The following is a 20,613-nucleotide window of genomic DNA, read 5'->3' as shown; positions in this document are numbered from 1 at the left end:
CTCTAGGGCCGAGCCTCTGCCCAGAGGCCAGGGCTGCGGGGTGGGATTGTGGAGTGAGGCCTCTAGATGTGGGCTTACGTGGGCTTCTTGTTCCCTCCTCCAGGCGACATCAGGTATGACGAGGCCATGGGTTACCCCATGGTGCAGCAGTGGCGGGTCCGCAGCAACCTGTACCGCGTGAAGCTCAGCACCATCACCCTCTCAGCAGGTGAGGACCGCTGCCCGGCAGCCAGGGGACCGAGCATGATGCCGGGCATCTTCCCCAGGATCTGGCCGAGTGCTGACAAAGGAGATGCTGAAGGAGTGAGGCCACGCCCTCCCTGCCATCAAAGAACTCCCAGGGAGGGCAGGTGGTTGGCAAACAGACATTGATGTCCACACATGGCAGGAGGTCAACACAGCAGTAGGGCAGCTGTCCATTCTGGGGAGTAAGAGAGGCTCTGAATAGGGTGTGGTGGGATGAATAGGAGAGAGGGGTAAGTGACAATTTCAGTCACATTTATGTTCTGCCAGTATTTCAGGCATGTGGCTTGTAAGTTCTTTTAGGCACTGATTCCTCTTGTCTCTCCTGGCTGATTTCTTTTCCTGCCCATCTATATAGCAATAAGGCTTTCTCTGCTCCCCCTGCCCACCAACACACACACACACACACATTGCCCACACTTTGCCTACATAAACCCTGTGCTTCGGCTAAGGGGGATGGCTTGCAGTTCTCAACATGGGACATTTATTTCATGTCTTGTGACTTTGCACATGCTGTTCCCTCTGCCTGGATCTGCTTGCACATCCTGCAATGCTTGGAGCTGCCTCTCCATTTCATGTACCCCTCAGAGTAACTCAAGGAATTCCCTGTGCTTGACTGCCTATATTAAAGCACTAACAAGTGCTTGATTCATATCAGAATCCTGTCCGTCTCCCCAACTGACGTGAGAACTGCAGGCAGTTCCTAGACCCTGAATTCCTGCACATTGTTGGTGCTCCTTTTTGATGAAAGGCTAAAAAATAAATGAAAACTGAAAAATAAGGAATGAGTGAAGGACTCTGGAAAGATGGGGCCTGGCCTCGGGTTTTCTACCCCGGCTTTTACTCATAACACTGTCGTGGGTTGCTGTCCGAGTGCCTCCTCATTGTTGGCCAGCTCTTTTCTTATCCTTTCTTTTTCAGCATCACTTTGTTCATGAGCAACGTAGAACTCTTTTAGCCTGGAAATTGGGAAGTAAAAATAGTAATTACTGCTGACATCTGCCAAGCACTTTATGATGTTTTATATCTCAGGACTTCCATCAGTCTCAAAAAAAAGACATTCTTTGTCCCCTTTTTTTTATTTTCAGGAAAGAAAACTGAGGGTCAGAGTGGTTAAGTAACTTGCCCGAGGTCACACAGCTAGTCACTGGCAGAACAGGAGCAGAGCAGGGATCTGATGGCAGTGTAGTCTGCCTGGATAAAGAACCACAGGGCTTCTCCATGATGTGATTTCTTACTTAACAGAAACCATCTCATCATTAACTCTGCTGTATTAATTACCCAGGTGCATGAGTTAACAGGTTTATGGAGAGGGGTTGTTCTAATCAAGCACTCATTCTTTGAGCCCCGTTTCTGTTTTTACCACCACCCACACCTTTACACCACACTTGTGAATAAGACTGCAGTGTTCCTAGTAGAACTACAAAGGTGTATCTGCTTTAATTAATCAATAATGATGTTCCTGAGGACCGCCTTGTAAATCAAACGCTGGCAAATCGGAGCTCATTTTTAATGCTGAAGAAGAGCTTGCTCTTTTGCGTTTTACTTTGATGTGGCATGGAAACAGTTGTTCTTGTAATAAGGTGGTGATGTGTCTGCTGTGTCCCGGGAGCTGTGCCGGGAGCCTGGCTGAGGTGGGGGTGGGGAAAGGTGCACGTGCAGGCCCAGAGACAAATGGGACAGAGCCTCTGCCTCCAAGATGGTGCCTGCTGAAGGTGCGAAGACTAGGTATCCCAGCTAAGATCCCACCCCTGGGGGGAGGGGTGGCTTCCCGGGCCGTGAATCATGGGTGTGACTTAGGGAGGAAGTGGGAGGCCGTTCCAGGTACACGGTGGGGGGTGTGTGTGTGTGTACTGGGAGTGGTGGAGGGATATGAAGAATGATGGAAATCCAAGATCACAGAAACAAATAGGAGAACTGATTTGTCTGGAGGGAAAGCCTGATGTAGGTGGCTCACAGGAGATGACCCTGGGAGTCTGAGACACCCAGACAAGGTCATTGGGCTTTATCCATAGCAAGGAGGAGTCCAGAAGGTCTTAAGACTCCTGAAAGAGTAGCTTGGTGACCCGCCTATTGGAGGAAGAGGAGAAAGGCAAGCCGTGCTTGCTGAGTGCATGCTGTGAATGCCCCGTGCTGGGCTCTGACCACTCATGTCTCTTTGGCAAAGGACTAAAGACAGTGGAGCAGCAAGGAGGCCCTTGACCATGGCAGGAGAAGGAACATACCACTGTTTTAGGGAGGCCATGTCAGGGCTGGAATGGGAGGTGATGTGGCAGAAAGATAGTCAGGGAGCAGATCTGAGCATGTCTGCTGAGCCTGGGCGCAGCCGCGAGGCTCCGGCCACGGACAGTTCAAGCCCTAGGTTACGGGTTCAGTGGGAAATACATGCGCTTTGAGATGAGAACGGAAGGGAGTGGGAGTCCCAGCTCCTCTGGCTGGAGGACCAAGGCAGATCAATTCCAGGCTCTGACCTCCAACTTGCTCATCGACACAACGGGGCCCATTACGGTCGGGGTTGCAGTGTTGGGCTGAGGTTAAACGAGACAAAGTGGCTGAAACACCCAGCAGTGTGCCTGGTACAGGCTGGTTGCTCAGTAGACATCAGCTCCGATTTCCAGATTGTGATCTTCGGGTCCCCGTGGTCCAGGTCGCCAGCTTTAGTTCTTCCTCTGTTGTCAGCTCCCTTTCCGTCCTAGTGTCTCGTATGTCCACTGGAGACAGCTGTCTTGGGATGTGAGTGAGGAAATGCTGTGTGTGTTCGGACTGGCACAGCCACCAGGCTGACACCACGGTGAGGGATGAGGCACCAAATCCAGGCTTATCATTTGCTGGCCCCCAGCCTCCCAAGTCTGACCACCTCCACGTGCTCCTCCTCTATCCAGGCTTCACCAACGTCCTCAAGATCCTGACCAAGGAGAGCAGTCGGGAGGAGCTTCTGTCCTTCATCCAGCACTACGGCTCCCACTACATCGCAGAGGCCCTCTATGGCTCCGAGCTCACCTGCATCATCCACTTTCCCAGCAAGAAGGTCCAGCAGCAGCTGTGGCTCCAGTACCAGAAAGGTAAGCCTGGAGGGCTTGTTGGAGGTGGCAGCCTTTAGTATGGGGGCGAGGTGGCTGGGGAGATAACCGAGCGCCCTGGGAGCTATATTCTGGCTCTGCCGTCTATCAACTGGGTGTCCTTAGGCAAGTCCCTGCTCCTCTCTGGGCTTCACTTTCACCATGGACAGAATGAGGGGCCATGTAATAATTTCTCAGGATACTTTCAGTTCAGGCATTTTCTGAGACCCTAGGGGTGTTCTCGACTCCAGAATTCTGGAAGCTTCTACCGCAGGCACCTTGTTTTGCACTCTCTGCACTCAAAACAACTGCCAGGGGGAAGGCTGTGGGGGAGTGGAGCGTGTCTCCTTGACATCTCCTTCTTTCCGGGCCTCTTGGAAGAGCCCAGGAAGAGCTCCGGCTCCTTTAGGAATGATCACCTCATGTCTGAGGGGACAGTTTCAAGTCTCTCCATGCAGAGGCTTTTATCCTCAGGGAGGGTCACCAGATCTCATTTCCCTCCGATTCTCAGTTTTTATCAGGATGGGAATTTTCCAGACCAGAAAGCAGGAGACCAGTCTCTGCCACTCACCTTGGGAAATCCATTCCCTTCCTGCCTCAGTGTTCCCTTTCTGTGACATGGGCACTTTAGCTAGTCCTGTCTCCCTCCTACACTAAAGGGAAGTGGTTCATGCAGCAGCATTTTAAAACAGATGGAAATATTGCATATATGTGTTATGTATTATAACAGGTCCATGTTTGCACATCCCCATTTCACAGAGGAGAAAATGAGTCTCAGAAAGGCCAGGTCAAGTACCCATAGACACACAGCTAATCCATAGTAGGGCAAGGACGTCTTCCCGTTATCATTGTTAATAGTATTACCATTTTATTTAAAAAGAAAGACCCTCAATTGACGGATAGGGCGAGAAGCAATGTTAAAAAGGAGCTTGCACCTCCTTCGTGTGGCCCAGCCACCCGGTGTCCAAGACCAAATCAACCGCGACTCACAGACCTCACAGGTCTCACTGGGCTCAGCTCTCCCATTTTGCAGCTGGGAAAAACTAAGGCCCCGAGGGAGGAGGAAGCTGGCTCAGAGTTATGCAGCTCCTCTGGGCAGGGCCGAGACGGGGTGGGGTGCTCCACACTCCCCGTCTAGCTCTTCTCGCGCAGAATGAAGCCCCTGTCCACCTGCCTTTGTCTTCTCCAGAACCCTTCCCTCTTGTCCCTGGGGGGGCTTGCATCCCCCGTCGTGGTCTCACCCCTCCCTCCTGTCTTTGTGCGACTGTGTGGGGCACAGGGTGGTTTATAGGCGCAGGGGAATAATTGAGTTGCCTGGGAATAGCTTCGTTTTATGGCTGTGACAATGACAGTCTTTAAGGAAGTGCATTAAATCAATAGAAGTCTCATTGTGCTACCCTATAAATAACGTGACACATCATTAAGCAGGGCAATAAGCTTTCGGACTTTGAAGTAACACAATTAGGTTATGTTTATAAAAACCTTCACTCACGGTGGCTACTGAACTAATTTGCTTTGTCCAGCATTTGGGGCCTGGGACACCGCTCTGATGCTGAATCCCACCATCCGTCCCCAGCTGCCTTCAGTCCCTGGGCTTGTTTACTCCAGAAAATCCCATTCCTTATACAGTGGATGCATGGAACCTATGGCAAGTAAGGTGGGGAAGGGGCAGACAGAATGCTGAAAGCAGCTGGGGGCCCCCTCCAGAGACTCAGGGAGCCTTCAGATTTGCCACAGATTTGCTGGATGAACTTGGACGGTAGCTTTACTCACTGGGCTTCCAGTGCAGAGGCACTTTTCTCACTTCCGTCCTCCGTGCTTGCTGCCCAGAAGAGTGTAGGCATACGCTGAGGCCAGCTTGATTGGTCTGTGTGTGTTTCTTCCTCTCTTTCTCCACCTGATGTGACCACTTGGACGGTACCTCAAATACTAAGGTTTTACTTTTTAAATTTGGAAGTGATGCTGGGGAGGAGGTGGATGAGAAGCTGAGAACTTTCCCCTGAAGAATGGAGAGAACTCTGGCTCAGAGATGGTTGGCGTGTGTCCCTTCTCTACCCTGCCATCTTTGTGTCAACTATGTGTCACTGGCATCTGCGAAACCAGGGTTCGGTGGGGACCAGGTCAGGATGCATCTGGGTTTGGAAGCTGATCACTCTGGGGGCAGAGCCTGTGGGAAGAGGATGAACAGAACAGTGTCAAAGTGGAACAGATAAGATTTCAAGTCCGGATACTGCTTCTTACATCCCTGCCAGGTAACCTCAGGCAAAGTAACTTCTATGTTTCAGTTTCCTCGTGTGTGTTAAGTGAGGAATAGTAATTCCCTTGGATGGCGTTTGGGAGAGTGAAATGAGAGGATACTGGTAAGACACCTCTCATGCACTAAACACATAAAAAACAGTAGCTTAATATGTAGTGAACATGTGGGCATCAGCCGAGGATTGCAGTCCTGGCCACAGCTCTTGCTAACGTGTGGTCCTCATTTGTCCCTGAGAAGCAGCTATGTCACTAGAAAAGGACAGTCCCTGCAAATGGCCTTTCAACCTAGGAGGGTCGGGGCGGAGGGCTCCAGGAGTCTTCGAAATCTCTGTTTATCCCCAGACAGTGGTTTCTCCTTGACTAGAAGGGCCAAGGCTGGAAGAGGAGGCCGGGAGAAGAGACCACACAGGGAATGGATAACAACCACAGACATTTGTCTAGTTTACAGATGGCCTTCCTTTGGCCCTCCCCTTACTCCTTGGGGCAAAGAAGGCAAGGGTACTCACCCCTCCTCTTAGAGAAGGGAAACCTGAACTTAAAGGAGAAAAGGGGGAATGGTCAGGGCCACAGAGTTCTTTACTGAACAAGATGGTGTTTAAATTCCAACCTGAGCCCAAACCCACATCCAGTGTCCCCAAGACACTAAAAACAAAAGTCCCAGCCTTTCCAGGCTTACTTAGGGTCTGGCCACTGTTGTGATCAGACCACTGGAAATCACTGGAAAGTCAAGGAGGTTGGGGTGAGTTGCCTGATTAAAATATCTCCCATGCGAGGTTTATTTGACTCTCATTCCCCTAAGTGCTTCAAAGTGTGCATGCCACAGGGGAAAAAAAAAGTCACATGTATCACTCGTTAATCCCTGGTTCACTGGTATTTCCTAAGTACTTCTTCTCCGCAGACTTCGTGACACGTGCTGGGGCACTGCAGGAGGCAAGATGAGGCTGCAGTCCTTATGTTGGTCCAGCCACTATTAGCCTTCCAACAGTTTGTCATTCTTATTATAGACCTTTTTTTTTTTAATCCACTGATAGACAGCTAGGAAAAAGGAGGTGGCCGGCACATGGTAGGGAACCTAGTCACTATCGTACGGTGGCCTGTAGCTTTCTGATCATTTGGGGAGTGGCTTGTCTGCACCCCTGACGGATGTCATAGGGATCATCAGGAAAGAGAGCTGTGATCAGTTAGCAGTGTCTGCTCTAGGTGCAGAAGGGGGAGTGGTGGTCCATACCTGTGTATGGACTCCCTGTAACAGGGCAAAATGAAATCTAGGATAACAGACCCAGCTTCTGACGATGATTCCAGTGAGGACTGGTCACACCAAGGAGGACTAAGAAGGTCAGGCAGGGAGCTGGGATTTCCTATCACCAAGTGGGTATTATGGGCATTACACCAGTCGAGAGGGAGCCAGAGCACCGAACAAGTCAACTAGATGGTACTGGCAGAAGCCAGGAAGAGCTGGGCCCTAAAAGGCAACTTGACTAGCTGACGTCATCCCTGGACGCTCCAGACCCAGGTGTGATTAGCTTGGAAGCTGTTCAGTCTGTCAGTTTCCTTTAACCATCACCTCTGCTCCCAGGCCATTCTCTCAGCACCATGTGAAGTTTTTAGTCTCTTGTCCCAGCTTGATACATTTACTGTAGGCCACTACATCCTTGATACGCCTCTATTTTGAAAAGCTACCTCTCTCATAATCAGGACTTCATTTCACTCTTTGACTTGATATTCATACACTCTTCCTAGCCATGACCTTGATACATGAGTCTTACATCATGATTAAGACTCTGTGTATTACGTTACCCTTCTTCTGGTCGTCTTGGATAAAGACTTCCTCATTTGGAGATAAAACACAGGTTTTGCAGTCAGATGGACCTTGGTTCCAATCCCAGCTTTCCTTTTACAAGCTGTGTGATCTTGAGCAAATTGATTCACACTCTAAGATTAATTTTCCTGTGTGCAAGATACACAATCCAATAAAAGCAGAGACACATCAATGATGGACTCACCCAGCACTGAGCCGGGCACCTAATTATTGTCTTGATCCAACCCACTGCCTCCATCTATGGCCACCACATCCACTCAGGTAACCATGATCCCAGATGTGTGTGTGTGTGTGTGGGTGGGTGGGTGCACATGTGTGTATATGAGGGCGGGGGGAGATATGACTGCTAATTTACTCCCCTCCCTTGTCTGTTGACTCAGACAGGGGTAGATTGGCCTGGGGTGCAGAGGGGCATCAGTGGTGTACAGCCAGTGTGAGAGGGAGCCTTGGGAGAGATGTGAAAAGCGCTCTATGACCTTGCACTTTTGTCATCCCCTGTCATTCTCTATTCTGAGAGGATAGTGATGAATGCAGAAATTACCAGTCTGACAGGTTTCCTGAATTCTCAGTTGCCTCTTTTTCATGGAGAAAGTGATTGTGGAAGTAAAGGATGTGAGCATGTAAAGGAATTGTTCATTCTGTTTGTGTGTGAGAGACAGAGACAGAGACAGACAGAGACACAGGGAGAGACAGAGACAGGGACAGAGACAGAGAGAGATTGAGGGAGATAGGAGGAGATAGAAAAACAAAGAGAGGCCCACACAGGGAAACCAAAATCCACAAAGAGAAATGGAGAGAAAAGAAAGTGTAGAAGAGAAAAAATATGCAATGAATGTGTCTTTTCCAAGTTTAGAGACTCGGTGACCCTGATGAAAGGACATTCTCCATGTGAAGGTTGAACTGCTCTTGAGTTCAGACTGGGGGAGTCTATAGCATAGCGATGTCCCCACAGATAAATGCCTGCCGCCACCTTTAAAAGGTGTTTTATCTCTATTATAATTTCCCAAGACTGTCCAAGGGAATGAATTCCTGCATTTCCATTTGAATTGCAATGCACTTTTGAATGTCAGCTGAAACATTCCTAGATTACTCTTTAAAGGAGTTTTGGCTGTTTGAAAGACAGCCCAGGGGTTGGGGTGGGGGAGGAGAAGGGAAAGATGTAGTCAAATGTCACCTCCTTTTGTGAGGACAGGTGTGGCCAAGGGGCCGATGTAAGCTGGAGAACTCTCCTAGACTTTCAGTTTCCGGAGGGAACTTGCTTCAAAGATGCCAACCAGACATGGAGTTGATCTCAGAGCTGAGACCTGCATGGGTGCTGGTCTACTTCCCTGGTGATTTAATCATCTGGGCAGTTTTCAGTTCCCATTTGCCTTGACTTTTCATTTTCAGCATTTGATGATGTCCAGGAACTTCCTGCTTGAGGCACTGTCTCTTTGCTTCCATGAGACCAGATCCTGCTGGCTGCCCACCTTCCTTCCTGTCTGTTCCTTTTCTCTGTCTCCTTCACAGGCTCATCCTTCTCCACTAAACCAGTCAGTGCAGTTTTCTAGGACAGCCATATTCTTGGTGGAAGCCTTCAGCCAGGCTCTCTACACTGATGTGTACTTCTGCCTCCAGGCTTTCTTTCCTCTGATATTTGCTGTCATGCTAGCCCCCTATCTGCCCAAACTGCCCCGCACAGCCCAGTACTTTTCCACTACTCTAGTGGAAAGCACCTGTATCTGTTCAGAGGCAGAGCCACAAACCTAGAAATCCTTCTCAACATCTCTCCCTCCCTCGCTCCCCCCATCTGCAAACCATCCCAAGTCTTACCAATTTTAATTTCCAAATAGCTTTTGAAATCATCCACTTCTTTCCATCTCACTGCTGCCACCATCATGGCTTATCTGGACTCTAGCTTTGGCCCTGTACCTCGTTGCCCTGCATCCACTCTTGTCCCCATCAATCCAGACTGCACAGCTCTAAGGACGTGAAGCAGTCAGAGATCTCTAGAAAGACTGAACCAACAGGAGAGATGGGTAGATAGACAAAAATCCCCTTATTATATATAATTTTCACATGTATATATTCATTGATATATTCATTGATATTTATAATGTATGATATATATATGAAAGATATATATAATTGGTTCTATATCTCTAGATATATGTGTATATATATATTTATACACATACATATATATATACATATATCCAGAAATATACATAAGGGGATTTATTATAAGAAATTGGCTCATGTGATCCAATTCCTTGGAGGCTGAGAAGTTTCAAGCCAAGATCTCAGGAAACTAGAGATTAAGAGCCAATGGTGTGAGTTCCAGTTCCAAAGCTGGCAGGCATGAGACCCAAGGAGGGCCAATGTTTCAGTTCGAGTCCAAAAGCAGGGAAAGATGGATGTTCCAACTCAAGTACTCAGGCAGGAGGAGCTCTCTCTTACTCGAGGGAGGGTCAGTCTTTTTATTCTATTCAGGCCTTCAACTGATTGGATGAGGCCCACCCACATCAGGGAGGGCAATCTGCTTTACTCAGTCTGCTGATTATCTGGTCCCAAACACCCTCACTGATACCCTCACAGACACATCCAGAATAGTGTTTGGTCAAATAGCTGGATGCCTCATGGGGCCCAGTCAAGTTTACATTAAAAAAATCAACCATCAGGGGATGTTGCTAAAATGGAGATCCCATCATGTCCTTCCTTGGATGAAAACTCCTGGATGCCTTGTCATGGCCCTGAGGCTAATTTCCAAGCTCCTCCCATGGTCTCAGGGCTTTCAGAGACCTGATGTGTCCCTAGTCAACCTCCTTAGCTCCATCTGCCTCCATTCTCTCTGCCTTCCAGCTACACTGAGCTTCTGACTTCTTAACTATCACATGGGTTAGTCTCAGCCTGGCCGTGTTCCTCTATGCCAGTGTCCCAGTGTGTTGGTGGGAAGTGGCTGTGTACCCCTCGCACCTCTCCTAGCACCCTGGCTTCTGTGCAGCTGTTAGTATGGTGGGTCTAGCTCTAGGGTGGTGTTTCTTCTTGAAGAGGGCAGGAGGAGGTTAACTATGAGCTGGACACTCTGGCCTGCAGCGCGCCAGAGGAGTGAGCCAACTCACTTTTCCTCGGAACCCTGCAGAAAGATGATACAGGATGTGGTTCATTAAATACAAATAGGCCCATGAGACTGCCCTTTCCACCAGATGAAATTACCAAAAAAAGCATCTGTTCTCCAGTTTAGATTGAGTCCATCTGGAACGGAACACCCTAGTCTTTTTCCTATTGGTGCGAAGCATACCAAGAATAATAATCCTCCACTGTGCTCAGTGTGGAGCGTCTCGCAAAGCGCTTCCACATACATTATTTCATCCAATTTACTCCTCACAATTGGCCTGTAAAGTAGGCGTTGTTATCTGCATTTCATGCTTGAGGAAACTGAGGCTCTGACGGGTGAGATGATTGCGCAGGAGTTCGCCCCAGGGAACTCGGCAGAGCAGGGATTTGAACCCAGGCTGCTTTAATCACAAAGACTGTGTTCGTCCAACTGTACCACAGCAGCCTCAGAGAGCTCTTTAGATGTTGGCATCAGACCCAAGGGAACCGTTTGCTCTCCTTTTCTGTCTCTCTTATCCACAGTTCAAAGAACGGGGGAAGCTGAGACTCAGGGTTAGTCCCGCAGCTCAGGCAGGGGTGGAAGTACTCTCTTTTTTCACCGATGCCCCTCTGCACAACTGGTTTCTCTGTCTTAACTTAGGGGCAGTGTTATAAGGTAAAGCCAAAGCCCTAAAACGTCAGGGCTGGAAGAGGCCTCAGCAGTCATCTAGCCCGACCTGAGTTCCTCTGTATGTGTCAGTTATGATCAAATGGTAGAGACTGCCTGGCATGCTGCATTGACAGAGATTCTGGGTCAGGACCAGGCTCAGTGGGAAAGAACGCATCACTTAGCAATGTCTGTTGTGAGTGTGAGAATGAGAGATGGTGACTCGTGTGTAAGGTGTTTACCATTCCCATCTGGGCTAGCTACTCCCATTCTATGGATGGGAATGTTGAGGTCAGTTTATGTACTCCATTAGAACCTGCAATTGCAAAGGAGTGCAATTTAATAACCAGCTAGAAGTATTATTTGGTCTTCCCTGTCCTGAAAACCTACAGCAAATTCAAAAATCCTAGTTGCCAAAGCCCCCGACATGCTCACGGATGGCAGAGCCATTCATGGACAAAATGCATATTTTTTTATTTTGGGGTGCATGTGCACACACACTCATGCACAAGTGCCTCATTTCCTGAAGCACCGGAGCCTGTCCCCATTGTCCTTCTAGTTAGGGGAAGCATTAAGAGATTGACACTCTTGTAAGCTAGTGACCTTGATTCTATCCAGACTGGGGCCGGACCACTTGTTCCCCTACCACAGTCTCATTCCCAGAAAGGCCACACAGGGACTGAGGGAGCAGGATTTTAGATAGGACCCTTCTCTCACATCTGTCTTGCACTAAGGATGTGGAATTTCCCCGGAGGTGAATGGGAGAACAAAATGGTCTGGAGGGAACAAAGATACACAGATGGGAGCTTTTGCCTCCCCAGGTCGTTATTAGCAGGTGGAACCTTCCACCTGAGAGTAGCCTCACCCCCAGATTCACCCCACCGGGTGCTTCCCTCCCCATCTCATGTCTTCCCTTTGTCCCTCCTCACTGCCCCCGTCTTTCCACACCAGTGCTTCCAGCCTCTAGTGTATGCCAGGCCCTGTCTCAGGTGCCGAGGGGCCGGTTTGGGAGGAGGTTCCGGGGGAATTGTTGGAAAAACATCTGGACCTTGCAGGGTTGTTGTGAAGACGGTATGATGCCATGTGATGAATGGGCCCACAGTAGGAACTCAACACAGAGTCAGTCATTCGTGCCTGTTCATTATGAGGTGTCCCTCTCAACAAATAACAACAAACAGATCAAGCTTTGTGCAAGACATCTGTCCCATTTGCCCATGTGTGACTTAGGGCTTTCTGAGCCTCAATTCCTTTACCTTTAAAATGGGCATAACAATGCTTGCCCTACAGCATTGTTATGATAATCAAGTGAAACAATGTTTGTCAAGTGATTATCACCGCACCTGACACAGAAGACATGCCCGGGAAATGCTATTCCAGGTATCCTTTGTTTCTGTGAGACACGATCAAGTCAGTGATGATGCTTATTATTATTAGTTTTCCAAAACAAAAAGCACACAGACGCAGCTCTTCCCAGTCCTGAGTACAGCAGCCTAAGCCCTTTTCCTGCCAGACCTTCTAAAACGATGGCTGTTCCTCCCAGGCTGATCTGCCAGCTTGTGAATTTGAGTCCTGCCTGAACCTTGAGGTGGGATTTAGGGGGCAGACTTACCAGGAAGCACAGCCTGGAGCCCAGCAGCGGAGCACAGGGGAGCATGGTCGCACAGTGGTACGCTAAGTTTATACTGGCCGAGAAGAATGTGTAGGAGTGTGTGTGTGTGTGTGTGTGTGTGTGTGTGTGTGTGTGTGTGTGTGTGTGTGTGTGTGTGTGTTGGGGGAGGGGTGACAGAGGAGCGAGCAACAATGACTGACTTGTTTTCTGTTCCTTACTATGAACCAATTAACCACATGGTCTCACACTGTCTTTGTAACATCCCAGTGAGGTCCAGATAATTATCCCCATCGTCTAAATGAGAAAACTCATGTGCTCAAGGGCACGTGGCTTGGTACTAGGCAGAAGCAGGATTCCGTCCCAGGTCTGTCTGACTCCAAGGTCCACATGCCCTGCTGGCCCCCTGTAACCGCAGATGGCATGTGCTGAGAACAGGACGGCAGGAGACGCATACATGATCTCACTGAATCCTCAATACAGCCCTGTTGTTGTCAAGCTGGTATCTTTACGCCTGGGAAGCAGACTCAGAGCCGGTAGGACATATAATCCAGAGACATACAGCTGGTAAAAGGCACTTTCTCTTGCTTTTCTCTTTCTTTCATCTTCTCTTGTTCCAGTCCTCTCACCACCTACATTTTGCTATTGTTTAACCACAGTGGGCACTCCAAAAAGAGGGTTCTCTCTGAGAGGCGGTTCTCTTCGTCCTGAAACAATTAGAAGTACTTGATCAGGAAGAGCGAGGGAAAGAGGCAGGCAGACCAGCATGGTTCCCGCCTTCATGATGTCGGCCTGCTGGCTCCAGAGCCTTGTTTCCTAGCAACACCTTGGCTCTGGGTCAGGGTGCAGGCTCTGAGGCGGGCCTTAGAGATGGATGTGACCATTGATCTGTTGGGTTGGAGCTAGCCTTGGCTGTCCTCATCTGACACACCAGCTCTAGACCCCAGGGTGCCTCGTTAGGGTCCCTGGACCTGCACTTCTGTTCTCTCCCATCCCACAGGTGCCCAGGGATGTGGAAGGCTCCTTTTGGAGCTCTTGGCTCAAGAAGTCCCTGAGGTCTGGGACACCAGAATCATAGACATTTACAACTGGAGAAATCCTTCATTCAATAACTCTGTTAATACAGATGTTGAAATGGAATCCCATGGAGAATAAACAAGTTGCTCAAAGGGAATTATACATTAGTGGCAGGATTAGGACGCACACTAGCTCCCTCTTCTCCCTTCCCTGTCCAAGAAAGTGTGTTGAGAGGCCATTCAAGGGACCATGTGTCCAAAGGTATATCATTTTTGTTTGTAATATGTCATGATACAGGTTACACACCACACAATCAAAGCTTTCTTGAGCCTTTTTGAGACTTCTCTTCCAGTGGTGACTTTGCACCAAGGCGAAATTTAGGTTGAATTTCCAGAAGGGAACACCAACTTTGAATTATTTTACAGTTGAGAAGGTTCTCTAAGGAAAATGAAATCTGAGGGAACCACTCCCCAACCTTTCAACCACATCCCGCTTTTCTGTTGCAGCTGCCATCAGTGATTCAGGGAGGCAGCTGGTGGGAGGAACAGGAGGTAGCGTAACCAGCTGGTGCTAAATGTGACCCAAAGTGTTCATATACATCAACACATGAGCTATGCTGACCCCCTGCCCTGGTTTTATCCAGCAGCAGTTTCAGTGCCTACTGTGTTTCAGGTACAGTGTCAGATGTTGTGTAAATTCAAAGTGGCTCTGTCTAGCCTTGGAGAGAGATAGGTAACAAGGAAACCAGAATGCAATATGTCAACGCTAAAAGGAGGAAACAGAAGGGAGTGTGGACACCTAACTCAAACTGTGTAGTAGATCAGGAAAGGCACCCAGAAGACCTGGAGGAGGCAAGATTTAGGGGACATTGGTGGGTAGGGAGAGGGAAAATATTTTAGGTAGCATAAAAGCAAGTACTAAAAAGAGAGGGATGGAGGCAGTGGTGAGATACACCTAGAAAGACAGATAGGCAGAAACAAAATCCCAGTAGACAGTGTTAGGGATTTTTTTTCCTTTTACCAGGAGCATTTTAAAGCCATATAAAGGTTTTATGTGTTATGATTAGCACCTACATTTTAAAATTGGACTCTGGCTGGTGTGGGATTGGGCTTAACTTGGAATGGGAGGAAGTGTGGTAGACCGGATGCTAGATTAGCGTTAAGAAGATCAGATCGGAAGTTGTAACAGTATTTCAGGAGGGAAATGATAGGAGCTTAAATTTTAGTAGTCATGAGGATGAAGAAGAGAATAAAGGGAAGTGAGCAATATTAAGCTGCTAATAGGATGAGAACTTCATGACTGAATGGTGGGAGGTGAGAGGTGCTCCCAAGGTCTCTGATGTGAGTGCCTGAGTGGGTGCTGGTGTTCCTTAAATGCAGCAAAAGCAGAAGAGCAGGTATTGGAGAGCTGAGTTCAGTTTTGAATATGCCCAGTGTAAGGTTTCTAAGGGATATCTTCATTGACCACACCAGCCCACCACTGGTACACCAGTTGGCAATATAAAGTGGACAACTGGATATATGTCAGTCTGGTGATCAGAAGGAAGGTAAGATCTGAAAAATGCAGGTTTGAGACCTAGTTGCATGGGCAGTGGAAGTCATAGGGAAAAAACAAGTCTCCTAGCATAAAAATAAAGTTCTCCTTTTGTAACTTCTTTCCTTAGGGAGCTACTTTTCCCCTGCCACACCCAGTATTGTTTCCGGTGTTTTATTTAAAGAGGCTTTATCTTATTCAGATAGGCTGCCTAGTCTGCTCATTATTGTAAAATGTTATGGGACGTTAAGAATAGTCCTATTACATCTTAAGTAGGGTGGAGTTCCTATCCCCATGTCACTGAGGAGGAAAACGGGCCTATGTGGCAATGGTCACCAGAGCAGAAGGGAGGAAGATATATTTGTAGAGTTTTTCCTTTATTAGAATTTGCATCTTTCATTTAGCTAACTATTAAATAGCCTTTCTGGAGGGTCCAGGGTATTTGTGTCATTTGTACGTGCACCATGCGTTTCCTCATTGTCATCAATGCAAGTTTTATTCTCCGAGATCCAGTCCCAGAGTCGGGATTAGGTGAGGAAATATGCATGCTCACTTCCTCTCCACTTGTTGAGTGTAATATTTTTAATTTAACTTTATTACTAACATTTTAACAGAATTATTCAATTTGTCAAACAAGCTTCAGATGTTTGGGCCTGAGAGGTTTAGAGAGTTATTATTTTTAAGTGTAAATATGAAATGTCATTTCACAAAAGCACATGGTTTTATTCATGTGGTTGCTCAGAAATTAAACTTATAAATTTTTAAATTTATCACATTATGAAGTTTTTAATATTTAACTGTAAACACTTGTTGTCACTCTGGAGTGGTGGGATGGACTCCCAGCCAATATTTGGTTCAGATGATGCTACACACACACACACACACACACACACACACACACAGGGTTTTAAAGGATTTGTCACTCATCATGCAGCTTTCTGGGGGAGAGAGAGTAGAGGCAGCTCTCAAACAGGACCAAAAATGGCTTGAGAGAGCAAGGGAAAGAGACCGGCTTGGCTTTTATGTAATGGCCAGTGGAGTGGAGTGGGGTGGAGTGGGGTCCATGTGCTGGCTGGGGCTCGCGTGGTTTGAACTTCCCTCTGGCACCAAAGGTGGGAGCACCTAGGCTTGCCCAGATGAGGGGCCAGTGGGGAAGGGGGCAGAAAGGGAGCTTGAAAAAGCTGTCAGAGATCAGTCAAATATGGAGTCAGAATTTTCATTGCAGTTCACCCTGGATAATTGACTGGTGACTGAAATGTGCCATGTTTTATTTAATTGAACTTGAACTTGTTAAGTCACCCATTCTGGCACGCTACGAGGCCTGCAGTCTGAGGGTGGTAAGGGAAATGCAAGTTCCATTAAGCGCCTTGTACAGGAGCCCAGCACTATATATTCTGAGACGTGAAAGGAGTGCTTTGGTCACTATCAATATTGTCTGGAGCTCTGAACAGAAGGATCATCTTAGTGAGGCCTTTTATTGTGGATTTACTATGTGTAGAGACATATGTGACCTTGATTTATATTTTGGGTATCTGTGAAACAAGAGATCCCCAGCATTCTTTACCCCAAAGAGGCAACCTTGGATAAGGAATTGTCACTACCATTGGCTAGACCAGATCAGCAGATCATTGGCAATGAACCAAGTCTGTAGAAGTGTGCAGATGGGGCTGACAGTGGGCCTGGACACCCAGTGCAAACAGGACTGCATGAAGTTTGGCCAGTTGTGCTGACTCTTGGGTCAGCATGATCAGGAACGTCTTAGTTAAGGACTGAAAAGCAGCAAATTCCATATCATATGATTGTGGTGATGCCATCTATACAGTATATGAAATCCCTTTGCTGGCCATTTGGGTAGTCAAGGGGTCTGGGAAAGGGAAGGGGTGGTCTTCTTCAGTACCACAGCATCTGGCAAAAGATTCTGGAGAGGGGGGTGCCCCACCCCCTTTACAGATGGGATCTGCTGGAGGGCCAGGTTTGACTCTGTGATGGAGCAAGAAGGCCTCGGTGTTTGTGCTGAGTTCAGGGGGCTGCGTCCATGATCAAAGGCAGTGGGCAGCAGGGTATGGAGAGTCACAGCCTGTTTCCAGGAGAGCCCAGTGTGCGGCCCAATGTTGCACTGCAATGGAGTATAGCATGGGGATGGGGAGGGCTGTTTCTGTATCGGAGGTCCACGAGCAAATTATGGTTACCACGTGTGGTCCAGAGCCTCCAGGAGGCATGGGAGGAGACTGCTGACACCTTTATAGTGAGGGAGTCGCTGGGCTCACCAATTGGAGCACTCGCTGTATCTCTGGGTAGATTCTAGAGCCTTCTGTTGCCGAGGGTCCCAAAGGTGGGCTGATTTGTGAGTAGTGGCAAAAATGGGCTTACATAAAATTCGTAAATGAGAAATATGTTGTCTCTAGATCCAAAAAGACCTAAAAAGAGTTGGGCTTATTTTAACATTATAGATGCTGATTTTGACAGTGTCTGGGATGCAGTGGTCCTCAGCTAAGTAACTTTCAGGAATTTAACCAAGGCGGCAGGACCTTCTACAACAGATAGGGCAATGGCCCATCCCTTTTTGTGAGGTTTTCTGTGAATGTTTGTGTGTCCTCAATGACTGTGTCCAATTAATCTCTTTGGAAGAGGATGTGATCAGTGTGATGTCAATCCTGTGCTCCTGGAGAAAGCATTAAGACCTTCTCTGTAAAGACTGCATGTGATGGCATGGTTACTGAGGTACCTTATGGGTAGCCAGCTAAAGGGGGATGGTGTTCCTTTGAAGCTGAAGGCAAACTGTGTGAGAGGCTGTTGAAATAGGCACTGAGCATGACATTTTAACCAAGTTTGTGACTGCAAAGTATTTACTGGTTATTGATAGGATGGAATCTGTAATTTCAACCATTGGTATGTATGGAACCCTTAATGGGCGGGGCCTCGGAATTAAGGTTGTGGTGATCCATCGTGAGGTTTCATTCAGTCTTTCCAGGTTTAAGAATAGGCTAAATTGGGCTGTTAAGTGATGAAGCACTGGGGATAATCACTTTTTTTCTAAGTAGGTCTTGTATATGGGTTTTAAACCTCAAAGGCTCTGTTTAATCTGGGCCGTATTAACTATTTTAACTAATGGGAGGAGACAAAGTCCATGTGGTTCCATTTTGATAAGCCAATTGTAAGTACCAAAACCTAATTCAATTTTAATTTATTAATCATTGGGTCAGAGCATCCATACCCAGAACAGAATATTTCAGTGTAATGAGTGTTATGCCTATGGGGAATTTTAGGCATCAGTTTTGATGATTAAGGTGAGGTATACCTATTTGTCTTCCTTACACATCCAAAAGTGTCCTCAGTAACTCCCCCTAAGTAACTCCTCTAAGGTACTTCCCTAAGGGGGTACCTTATTTAAATTTAGGGGAATTCCCACATGTAAATCTAATTTGAGCCCCACTATTGATTGAAGCCATGAAAGTTTGATAATTGGTGCATTTCAGCAGATGTTAAAAGCTAATTCAGAACCTAGACTGTAGAATTACAAAAACCAATTTGCAATCTTTGAGCTTTTTTTGTTTTTTGTATAAATTCCTTCAGTAAATTTTGGATTTCTAATTGGGTCAAATTGTGGACCTCTGGTTCGGTTTTTTGTTTGTTTCCTCCTCCTGTATTCACGTGCTGGGACTGAACCCAGGACCTCGTGCATGCTAAGCAGTGAGCTATTCCCCACCCCTGAGGATGGTGGGTTTTGAAAGCTGTCAGCATCAAACATCAGAAGGGGAGTAAGGCTGTTATACAAAGTTATATTGAGATTACAAAACTCATTTAGCTTAAGCTTTTGAGGGTAAGCAATGTGAGGTTATTTCAGGATTTTCAAAAGGCAGAACATTTATTTCTGAGACAATGTCATCAGGGATTCCCAGTAAGGAGTATATTAGAATTTGGGACGGGGGTGGTGCGTGTACTTTCAAACTATACCTTCTTCTTCCATCTTGGCTTCCCTCAAATCTCTAAGGAGATTCTGCTCCATACCCTACCACCTCCATAAGAATGAAGTACCTGTGAGCCATGGTTACTGGTAAATGACATGATTTAAGGCAGAAAGAAAAGAGAACCAATATTGCGTTATTACTTGAAGGGTCACGGACAGATTGATCACTTTCGACCTTTGAATTTCTTTAATGCCCCCTCACTCCCGTGGTTTGAATTTCCTGCTGGTATCAACTTCTCACTCTTCCTTCCAATGTTGTACCACGTTTATGCAGCTACCCTGCAGCAACCAAGTCCTCTCAACTAGCAGTCTTTTCTTAAACACCTGGCACTCCATTTCTTTCTGGCACTATTTACCTTATTCTTCGGTATATTTGTGTTACTTTTCACATCCCTTATCTCTCCATTCAGACCACATGCTACCTGACTGCAGGATTCATGACTGATTCATCTTTGCACTCATTACTCATATAATTGCTGCCAGTAATAAAAAACAGTAGATGTCATATATGTCTAATGAGTAAGTGAGTGAATAAATGAGTGAATGAAATCTAAATCTTAATATTCTGTGGAAATATACAGTGGCACTGTAGTTATAGCCAGGTACACTGAGTAAATCACCGTAAGTAAATCCTGGTTCTATTTTTATAGGAAAGATGTGTATTTGACTTGACACTCGCACAAACTCTTCATGTTTTCACTCAGGATTTCAGTGAGTTACTAAATAATTTTCCTTTGAGGGAAATAAACATTTAATTTTCCTCACCAGTTTCATATAATCCTTCTGTCACAAAAATGAGGGTAACCTTCAGATACATTTAATTTACTGTAATATTAAAATATTTACCTCTACGTAAAGTTTATGGACTGTCTGAAAGTCTGCTAAGTGTTTTACATCCATCATTCCTTCAGAACAATGCAGCAAACACAATCATTTTATTACTAATGAGGAAACTGAGGCTGAGAGGCTAAATGACTCAGTGGTCACTGAACTAACAAGAGGGGAACCAGGACTGAACTGAGGCCTCCCCATGCTTACAAAGACCAAGTTTTAACTTCAAATGTGTTATATTACCTCTACCTACCAATGAGACTTATGGCTTATTTTAAATTTTGTAATTATTTGAGTTAATGACTGTTGGCCTGAAGTAAAAATCCCTTTATGCTAGCCATATACAGGAATAGTTAAAAATGCATGTTTCTGTGTTTATATATATATATATAATTTATATATAATATATAATTACATATTATTTATAATATATTATCTATTAACATGCTATTAATAATTATAATCTATCAATAATATATTAATAACATATAATAGATTATATAATTAATAGATAATGATGTAATTATTAATAACCTGTTA

At 46.5% G+C, this 20,613-nt stretch overlaps 1 protein-coding gene across 4 annotated transcripts in view; it reads left to right on the top strand.

Moving 5' to 3' along the window:
- ASTN2 (astrotactin 2) overlaps window positions 1–20,613 on the top strand; it is an 800,009-nt gene that overhangs the window by 579,164 nt on the left and 200,232 nt on the right. For all 4 annotated transcript variants that reach the window (XM_074362105.1, XM_074362106.1, XM_074362104.1 and 1 more), the window contains 2 exons: window positions 104–208; window positions 3,126–3,305. In XM_074362105.1, coding sequence (XP_074218206.1) covers window positions 104–208; window positions 3,126–3,305 — 285 coding nt within the window. The remainder of the gene's footprint in view (window positions 1–103; window positions 209–3,125; window positions 3,306–20,613) is intronic.

The sequence above is a fragment of the Camelus bactrianus genome, chromosome 4, assembly GCF_048773025.1.
Source record: "Camelus bactrianus isolate YW-2024 breed Bactrian camel chromosome 4, ASM4877302v1, whole genome shotgun sequence".
Classification (NCBI taxonomy): Eukaryota; Metazoa; Chordata; class Mammalia; order Artiodactyla; family Camelidae; genus Camelus; species Camelus bactrianus.
Note: the sequence above shows the minus strand (reverse complement) of the source record. Positions and strands in the feature narration are given on the sequence as shown.